At 31.1% G+C, this 10,983-nt stretch overlaps 1 protein-coding gene across 1 annotated transcript; it reads right to left on the minus strand.

Annotated features, from left to right (window-relative positions):
• Positions 1-765: 765 nt before the first annotated feature.
• LOC141663610 (uncharacterized) lies at positions 766-6,080 on the minus strand. Its single transcript, XM_074469399.1, has 4 exons — positions 5,379-6,080; positions 3,343-3,999; positions 3,167-3,258; positions 766-1,591 (listed from the first exon to the last, which is right to left on the minus strand). The coding sequence occupies exons 1-4, from the start codon at positions 5,916-5,918 to the stop codon at positions 826-828; spliced, it is 2,055 nt and encodes a 684-aa protein (XP_074325500.1). The 5' UTR covers positions 5,919-6,080; the 3' UTR covers positions 766-825.
• Positions 6,081-10,983: the final 4,903 nt, after the last annotated feature.

Genomic DNA, 10,983 nt, shown 5'->3' on the forward strand with positions numbered 1-10,983 from the left:
AAAGATCATGAATTGCATATTTTTTTTTTTTTAATAAAGCATAGATCCTTGAGATGGGTACTGGGTTGGCAAGCAAATTAATATTTCCAGAGCATGGAAATGTTTGGATTAGAGCCCCAGGTCAGGCTTCAAGAGCAAAATCACTGTCATACCGTTGGTTAAAATAATGGAATATTGGTCTTAAAACCGTAATTCTGATAGGCTTCATTTACGGTACGGGGCATGGAAATTAAGTAAAACCTTTAGAAGGTGCAATGCAGGTGTCGTGGTGATAAATGGTATTCTGGGGTGGATATTGGAAATAGGTAGTCTAGGTGCAGGAAGATGGTGTTTTATTGTTCGTCGACGAATTCCAGGCAGCTCAGAAGACTTATAATTTGTTGAGTAGTTGTTTCAAGTATTTATAGTGTTTCATTTCTAGCTGCTGTTCTGGGCATAGCCTATAGTTGTAACGGGAGAGAGAGTATTGCTGGCTCTCTTCTACTTTGTCTACTGGGTTTATTATATTTATAATTTATTGCCTTCCAAAAAAAAAATTACATCACAAACGCAGATAAATATATAACCAAATTGTCTACGGCTTTAGGCTCAATCTTGGATTTTTCGTTATAGAGGAAAATGATTGTTCTTCAAACTGTCCACCCTTTCCAAGGGGTATTCAGAACATTCAGCTGTACACTTGCTAAATAAACTAATTCCATTTCTCTAAAAGTTAATCTAATTTCTAGATTTTCAACCAGCTAAACCTAGAACACTGGAAAAATGTGAACTTGAAAGTTTCTTGATCATCAATATTTTTGTCAGTGATTTGTACCTTAAGATTAGCTAGCTGCCTGTTTGCACGGCAGCTGAATTAACATTATCCAGCAAGAATCCGTATAATTTTTTCTTCAAGCCTTCTATCCTCTCATTAGTCCCACTTCCACTGGTCACTGAATCGTCTAACCACTGATTAACCCTCTTGAGCTGCCCTAAAAGGCATGCGATCTCTACGTCTCTTTCTCCTTTTTGTAATCCAAATCCTTTATTTACGGAAGCATCCAAATAGTCTAAAAACCACGCTTGTGATGCCGAGAGCAATTTTTCAGCTAATTTAGCTGCCACCTGCAATCCATTTCCTTTTGACCAAACTTCACTTTCGTAGGTTGCTTTTTTAGTTGCCGAGAGATGTTTTGAAGTATATGATGATGATGTCTTTGAACTTGAACCTGGCCCAATGGCTTTGTGGTTTCTTGGACTTTGTTTTTTGTCAGGTGAATGGTTTTCTACATCAACTTCTGTCGCAGTATTTTCTAGAATCACAAAATGACATTTCTCAGCATTGACGTCGCCCATCTTATCTTCCTTGGTAAACAAATTAAACTTAGAAAGATTGGTCCCAACAGCAGCTTGAACCCAAGATAAAGTATTCTTGTCCCCGAAATTGTTATACATTTCAGAGAATGAGCATTGCAAGCTACTCTCTTCATGAAATCTCAAGGCATCAATATCAGTAGCTACTCTATGCATTTTCTGATGAAGGATCAAAAAATCTTCAACAAGAGGCAATGAAGACTCTTTTTCAGATGACTCACATAGTTCTGCAAACATTCTGGATCATAAAAAAATAAGTAAAACTATTGCAGCTAGATTCTTAAAAACATTCTGATATGCTGGAGGAGTTTAGTTCAAGGCAAAATCCCTTTTTCAGTAATAACTACAGGAATAACATCATGTCCAACATAACAGCAAACCAAAAAAGCACATTAAATAACAAAGTTAGGTATTTTTCATTTATTTTATATACCAAAATATTAATAATTATTTGATTTAACAGACAAATGAAACAATAATTGATCTACCACATGTGAAGAGAGAGTGCACATGTAAGTGAGGAGAGGGTGCACATGTAAATGAAGATAATACACAATGTAGCAGCAAGGCCAGATAACAGCTATGTCTTCATTATCTCATGAACAGTCATATTGATTCAATTAAGAATCATTGTCATTTAATCATATTTTCTTTACAATAACCTCTTTTAGAGGAAGTTTGACTGCCTCGAACATAGTCCTACACAGAAAGGAATTTAAACTGGACATAACTAGGATCCTCTGTTAAGATTATATCAGTTCTCTTCCCCTAGGATCCTCTGTTTTTAAGATTATATCAGTTCTCTTCCCGTATGTACCGGTACATACGGGAAGAGAACTGATATAATCTTAAAAACAGAGGATCCTAGGGGAAGAGAACTGATATAATCTTTTGGAAATTTAGAGTTTTTGTGCAAGGTATATGTCATCCAGAGCTACTTGCTTTTGCTTTCTTACCATAGGTGATAGGACCATTGTTTTCCTACAATTTTCATTTTTGCGCATGTCTGCCAAGTTTACTATCGTGGAATCATAAACTGGGTAAACTCGCTGGTATGTTGTTGACCGAATTTCTTACGCGTATCTAACAGTATTTCAAAACAACAATTTGTCTTTGCTGGTATGCTCTTTTTTTTGCTAAATACAGTCTAATAACTGAACTTTACCCAGCATCTAAAATAAAAAAGGGAAATTTAATAACACTTTTGAGCTTTTTACACTTATTGGATAATATGTTATTCTGTTTGATTTAAAATTACAGCAATAGTGCGGATCAATTTTCAATAACCATAAAACCGGAAATCTTTCATTCTTTTAAGAGATAAACAAGTAAATTCTATGAGGCTCTAGTATTATTGATCACTCCAGTCAGATTTAAAGAACCTGTAACCACAAAATATAAGCTTATAACATGTGATCTACATCTCCTTGACCAAAGGCTTTCTTGATTAATTATTTAATATTTAGGAGCCTAGGAAGCTGGTGTCGACTCTTTAAAAACATATGCAAAATTATTGTATATACTCTTCGTATCTTATGTCATTAAAAAAATTATGTATTTCTACATGGACTATTAGAAAATAATGATAAAAAATATATGAAGAAAAATTACAGCCACACAAATAAGATAAACAGACCATATAACATGCCCAAAATAACACACTAGGAGAGATGAATTGTGAAAATAATTTCTGAAGTAACATTAGCACAAAGATAAAATTTACATAACCATAGAAAATAATGTTAGCCAACAAATTACATTGAGCACTTAGAAAACAGTACGAATGATGAGCCCTTGTTAGTAAATTACATACCTCATACATTGAAGGGCATTTTCCGTGGCTGACGTCTCTTGTAATGCATATACAGCAGCCACAAATCGAGAGTTTCTGTGAGACAAAACTTCCTGAGAAGCACCAAAATTTAAGCAGATAATAGTATTTGAAATGAAATGATAAGCTCAAGGGTTAAGGAATGCAATTATAATTACCTTTCCCAGATCATTGACAGTAGATGGAAGAGAACCCCGTGATATCTTTGCATCGGACCAAGTTCTGAGACTGAGGGGAACCTTAAAGAGATGACCTAAATTTGTGCCATCAGTTGACTGCTTTAAGACTTTTCTAATAGCCTTACTGACAGGGCTTGGTGAATCATTCGCATTTTTGTTTTGTAGTGGTGAAACACCCATATTTAGAGGCTTAAGTGTTGATTTTTTTTCAGATAACTGATTTATGCTTGGGGGAACATGTTTAAATTGTGAAAGGTTCGAACTTGAATGCTTAGAGGCTAAATCCCTCTCTGATGCACCATTCTTGTTGGAAAGACCATGTTGAGTGGGAGAAATTCTGGGACTTGGAGGCCTTAATGTTGAATCTTTATCTGACAAGGATTTTCTATTTGGAAGAACTTGTTTTAGAGGTGAAATTCTCGGGCTTGGAGGCTTTACAGTTAAATCTCTTTCTGTAAAAGATTTTCTATGAGGGACAACTTGTTTAAGAGGTGAAATTCTAGGACTTGGAGGCTTTAGAGTTGAATCTTTCTCTGACAAAGATTGTCTACGAGAGAAAACTTGTTTAAGTGGGGAGAAACTTGGATGCTTCAGTGCTAAATTCTTTTCGGAGGTAGCTCTTTTATTTGCAAGATTCTGCACAGAAAGATATATCAGTGATCTGCGCTTCCAAATCTATATTAACAAATTACACATTCAGTTTACCCTTAGATTCATGGAGAGAGAAAAAGTACTAACGGAAAACAAAAGCATTCAATTTATAATCCTTTAACACAAGTACAGACTATAAAACTCATTGCAATAACCAACCAAATATGGATAGCCTGAAATTCAAGCAGTCCTCGAAGCCTTACCTCTAAATGTGAAAGGTGGTTACGAATCTTTAGATGATAAGAAATGCTCAATGTAATAAAGACTCTTTAAGAATTACTAAGAACCTATATTTTCAGCCTAGTACCCACGTTGAACACTCACACTTGTACATCAATACAGATAATAGGTACCACTTGTACATATTTTAGCTTAGTGCCCATATCAGACATTCAACACTTAATATAACACTAGGAAATGACATCTTATTATCGTGTTGAACACTTGACAATCACACGTAGTATCAGGATATTGCTCAGGCCATTTCACCTTGGTACAATGTCTAGTACTTCAATAGTGAACACAACTCAGAGAACAATCTTAACAACCTCTTATAAACAGAGAGATGTCCACTCAAAGAGTAAACACAAGCAAATCTAAAATAAATGAGATCCTAAAAACTTACAACAAGTGTAACTAATCTTTTACCTTGTATGAACTACTAATTCCGAATCATTTCCTCTAGGTATCCCCAAATATAAATAGCAAACAGAAAAATAACAAACCGTAACAGACACACAAACATCTATACATATACCAGAACCAACAGATAATTCTAACTCAGCTCTAATGCCGGTAAAATTGATTAAATCTTAGGAGTAAAAAACAAAACACATATATACACATCAATATACATATAAAGAACAGAAGGTAACTATATTAACTCAACTCCAATGCACATAAAATCAGTGAATTGAGGGGCAAAAAAGACCATCTTCGAAATCAATTAAAAGACAACTTTTAGAAAAAGCAAACATATACATTCATATACATGACAGCACATCTAAACATATACAAGAACTTAAAGGCAACAATTTTAAGTCAACCCAATGCAGGTAAAATCAATAAAAGGAAACAAAATATACAATCTTTAAAAACAACAAATTCAAGAACTTAAAGTTAAGTAGTCTAACTCAACTCAATGCAGATAAAACCAATAAAGGAAAAAAAATACAATCTTTATAAACAACAAATTCAAGAGCTTAAAGTTAACTAATCAAACTCAACTCAATGCAGATAAATCAATAAAAATACAATCTTCAAAAAACAACAATTCAAGAACTTAAGGTTAACTAATCTAACTCAACTTAATGCAGATAAAATCAATAAAAAAAAAGCAATCGATAAGAAAATCAAGAACTTACAGAAGTAGCAGAATGAGAAGATCCAGGCCTAGCAGCACCACCATATTTACCAAGAAGATTCTTATCCCAACCTTTCCTAGTTGAATCCAAACTCAACCTCCTCATCTCCACCACCTCATTATCTCCCAAACTCACTCTCCTCAACCCTTTCTTCTTGTTGTCTTTTTTCCCACCCAACAAAACTTCACTCCCAATCAAATCAACAGGCTCTCCCACACACTCTCTTCTCTTTGGCACAACTTTCAAGCCTCTCACAACAGGAACAGGCTTCCCACTATCAAACCCTTGTACATACACAAACTGACCCAACTGAATCTTATCACTCAGTATCAACTCAGCATCATTCTCACTCACTGACACATAAGCTGAGTGCAGTGAGTCAGAGACTCTAATGTAAAAGCCCTTGTTGTGGAAAATGTTGGTGGTGAAAGCAGGGACAATAGCTATGATTTGCAGGAGAGAAGAGCGGTGATGAGAGGTGGGTTTTGATGGGGTGGTGGAGAGGAGAGAGGAGAGAGTGCCTGGAGTTAAGGATGCCATTCAAGATGATGGGATGAGAGAGAAAGGTGTAATGGGTGTGGAGAGATTAACATTGTAGAGAGAGAAAATAATGGGGTTTGGGGAATGGTGTATGTATAGGTGTGTGTGTATAGGTGTGTGGAGAATCTGAATAATACTCCTACTACTATTGTGTTGGGGAGAACAACGTAGATGGGACATGTGGATGTGTCATCTTGTTTATTCAAAAAAATTAAAAGTGGAAACTCACTTCTTTGACGCTGACTATATATGCTCTGTCTCAACTCTGTACAATACTACATTTCTATACTTTTTCATTTCATTATTTAAAGTTTTTCAACCTATTGGTATAAAATTCAAAAAAGAATCATTTTAAGATATTATTACTGCTTAAAAAAATACACAATTTCGTATTGTATTGCTTGTAAATTTTACTGTTAAATCTTTTTAAAATAATAGGATCGGAACCAAGAAGAAATTATTATTTTATCGAGTTTATTACTTTATCGGGAGTAAATATACAATGTGATTTAGCAAAAAAAAAAATATACAATGTGTCTATTATATTGGGACAGGGGAAAAATATTATTTTAGCCGGGTTATTACTTTATCGATTATTATTTCATCTAGGTGTAACTGTAAATTTTTAACTAACTTATTTCAATAGGTTCGGAAAAAAAAACTTATAAATAATAGTTTTTCGACTTTTTAATGAAAATATAATTTTTATATATTTATATATAGTCTTAATTCAATACAAATTAAATTAAAATACAAACTACAAACTACATGACACTCAATTTAAATATATTTTACCACACACAACTATAACTAATTCCCTTCATTTTTAATTGAATTTTTCCCGTGAATTGGTGAACTCTTTTTAAAATCTAATTTCACTCTATTTTTTTACATCATTCAACAATCAGTATTAATATCATAATTGGTATATTTCAGCGGTAAATTACTAATTATGCTTATTAGAATCACCAAAATCTACTATTAGTGATTCAGGTAAATTTAAATACTGATTTGTTATCAAAATATAGCAAATATGCTATGTACATTGACAGGGGAATAGAGAAAAATATGATGAAATTATTTTATAAAAAAAGTTCACCGACTAAAGGAAAAAATTAATTAAAAATTAATCAATAATAAACATTATTTTTTAGGCCCAGACTAGTTATATCTACCATATCCGGCTAATTATAATTACTTTGGTTTTAATTTAATTTTAACTCTAGGCGAATATTATTTTGTTTTAAATCGAATAAATAATATATTTTATTTTTAGCATGATGACATTATATCTAAAAAGGAATTACCTTTCAAATTTTAATTTTATTTTAGTCCGATTCAATAATATATTTTTGTAGTCAAATCGGTAGTATTTATTATTTTGTTTTAGAATGATGCATCAAATCTTTGTTTTAGCTTTAGTCTCTTAATATCAACCAAATTCGACTAATTATATTTAGTTTTTTCTTTAATTTTATTTTAGATCAAGGTGAATATTATATTATTTTGGACCGAATAGATTATATATAAAAATTTATTTTAGTCTTATGACATTATATTGACCAAACGAATTTTCTTTCAAATTTTTATTTTGTTTTAACTCGGTCCAGTAGTATAATGTTTTTAAGGGATCAATAGTCTTTATTATTTTATTTTAGCCCGAACCTTCAAATCCTACCAACTATATGCATTTTATTTTTATTTTTTTATTTAAGATTTGATCAATAGTATAATTTTGTCTACGCCAATTCAGATGCATTTTTTATTTAAACCAAATTTATTAGACATATTATAATTTTGTTGTGAATATTTATCTATTTTTTAGAATATTTTATTTAAATTATTATTATAATTATGGTGACCAGACCGACTAACAACCAAATTTTCATTATTTCGTCTTTAATATAACAAAATAAATAAATATATATGGCTAGTCTAATAAAAATCAGTTTTAAAATAGAAACTATAAACCAAATATTTGTTGGTTGAATTACTTCTAATTATAAATATATGATATGCAAATTATTCGTTGAGAGATGAAAAAAATATAGTGAAGTCAGATAAAAAAAACTTACCGTTTGACGGAAAAATCAAATTAAAAACGGAGGAAAAAAACTGAGAGATTGTGTGTTGGAAGTTACAGAATAATTGGGTGTGATACTTTTACTGGTCATTAAATTAAATTGTTCTAATAATTAGATCAATTTCTATTTTCTATTTTAAATTTAAGTTTTATTTAATCATTTATCTATATATATAATTAATCATTTACCTATATATATAATTTATCGAGAAAAACTGTTTGCCAATATACCATCTGCTGTTATGGCAAATCATTGTCATTATATCCTTTGACAAATCGAGTGTAAAATGAGGGAAAGTGAATGTAATTGGACGCCTTTTGATAAATAAAAGTATTTATTTATAATCTAAACTTAAGCGATAAATTAAAGGTAAAAAATGTAAGTTAATGTGTGTGTGGGTAATTTTATATTATGGATAACTTATCAGTTACTATAAATATAAAAAGAATTGGTAAACCGATCATTTATTTGATCGATACTATAAATATTTATCAAATAAAGTTATTTAAGAAAAAATATTTAAAAAAGTGCCTCTTACCGATTTTTGGCTTTAAATTGTTTATTTGACTTTAAATCGTTTTCCTATTTATTACATGAAAATAATTTTCCAACTTGTATTCATATATCACTTCAAATCATTTATTTATGGATTAGCCAAACGGAGGTACTGAAAAAGTGAGAGTGAGAGGTTGATAACTTTGATACTCCTTCTATGAGAGGTTGACACTGCCTAGTTTATGCAGAATGACAATTATATCGAAAAGTAGCTGTTTTTCATTTTTTAATTTTAATAACTTTTATTATTTACATATATTAAACGCATTTCTCTCTAATAAAGATAAAAAAAAAACATGTACGATTATTCCATTGTGCACTCTCCAAGTCTAGATCCAGCCTTGTGTTACATATATTATAATATTATATTATTAAACAGAAGTCTTGTAAAGATAAATATTTAAGACAGAAAAGAGGAATGGGAAATAATATTATTAATGACAATAATCATCTTATATGTAAACCAATAAATATTCTCACATGCTATCTGCAGAAAGAAGCAAAGTACAAGGGACGGCTACAAGTACAAGCTAATATCGACAAGATTCAACTCATTATAATATATTTTATGCATCTCTGGATACATAGCTCCCAAAGAAGTAATGTAACAAAGACAAAAGATTGAAATAAAGTAAATGAGCCTCTTATTATTTATTCTCATTTTTATCGGCAGTAAACAAGCCTTAATTTTACAAAAATATGATATTGTTCTTTTTATCTAATCTCATATGAATTTGTTTTTTAACACAATTCAAAATAATTCATATTAATGAAGTTAATTGGTCTGGTCTATATCCATTATATCTTAATGAGCACTATTAAAAACTCCTAAAAATTTATACTAAAAATGGCCATTTGTAATTATTTTGACCCATATTTTCAAAATTTGACCAGTGGTCGACCCATATTCCTAAATCAACTAATTACTATACAAAAATGCAAAGATCCATGAAGTATTCATATTTTAAATGGTATTTATAATTATTAAAAAACCACATTTGAATTTTAAAAAGATCAAACATATTATTAATATTGATTTGTTTTTATACTCAATCAATTACAGATTCACAAATCATGTCATCATTAATTCAAATTCAAAAATCATTACTACTTTCCTTGATAATCATTATATTCTTCTTCTTTTTTACACGCCATATACATGAATAAGAATAATTGTATACATCATCATCTGCTATCGATTTTGTATTACCCGTTTTTTGTTATCTATTTTGTAATTTTATGTTCGATAATGTTTAACCAAACCTATTTTTTTGTTTTGCAGTAATGATTATCGCTGGGCTCATCGCATAACGTTGAAGCTTTGAACGAGAGCAAACGTCCTACTATCTTTCATGACCTTGGACCTGGTATGAATCTGCATTATCACGACATTTCTTCTTTGTTTTCTTAAACGGTTGTATTGAGCGGACTAATTACATACTCCCTCTGTCCCATTGAATTATCTACATCACTTTTTGGCACGCTTTTCAATACTCGTTTAAAGTATATTTCCATTATATTTTTATTTTTTTTAAATTTTGTATAAAAGTTTTATGTTTAAACTTTTATTCGAAAAAAAAATTAGAAAAAAATATTATGAAACTATATTTTATAGAAGTCTCGAAATGAGTGTAAATAATAAACGTAGATAAATCAATGGGATGGAGGGAGTAACAAATAAGCTATGAATGGGAGCAAACGTTCTACTACCTTTGATGACAACGGTCCTGGTATGAGTCTGTATAATCATACTATCTCTTTATTTTCTTTAAACGTTGTTATTGATAGTTTGTAGTCATCGTTGTCACATTTATTATTCCTTTCAGCTGTTAAGCGACGAGGTCGTGGACAGATATGCGATCCGATTCTCCAACCTCTGGATGAGAACAGAACAGATAGCCGATGAAATATCTCTGAGCCTGTGACAACTATCGAAGCATCTACCATGTCTGGTGACTACAATATGTATCTTTTATTCAATAATTGAAAGATCTGTAATATAGCTTAGAATGATTGTGTTTAATAATGCATAAATTCAATTTGTGAGCCCGGTTTGTCGAGGTCGTGATTCAGCTTTGGACATGTTTCTACGTAATAGGTTGCTCAACATGAATCATAATGGCCTGGAAATTCAAGGTATTCTGTATTTGCAGCATATATTAACATATTACGTAGCAATTCATCGTTCATTGTCGGATTTTCCATATCCATTTATTATTATGCAGTTCAATCAGTAAGTACAAATAAAGAGAATTTTGCTTCAAATAGCCTGGGTTTGTTTCTTGATGACATTGTGTTATCATATATATTCTATAATTTATCATTGCAATTAATCTTTGATCTTATATCATTCTTCAATTATCAGGTTCTCAGCAAAGTGATTTAAGAAGACATTCTACATCTACAAAACCTCTACTATAATGTCA

This window comes from Apium graveolens, chromosome 1, assembly GCF_009905375.1.
Source record: "Apium graveolens cultivar Ventura chromosome 1, ASM990537v1, whole genome shotgun sequence".
NCBI lineage: Eukaryota > Viridiplantae > Streptophyta > Magnoliopsida > Apiales > Apiaceae > Apium > Apium graveolens.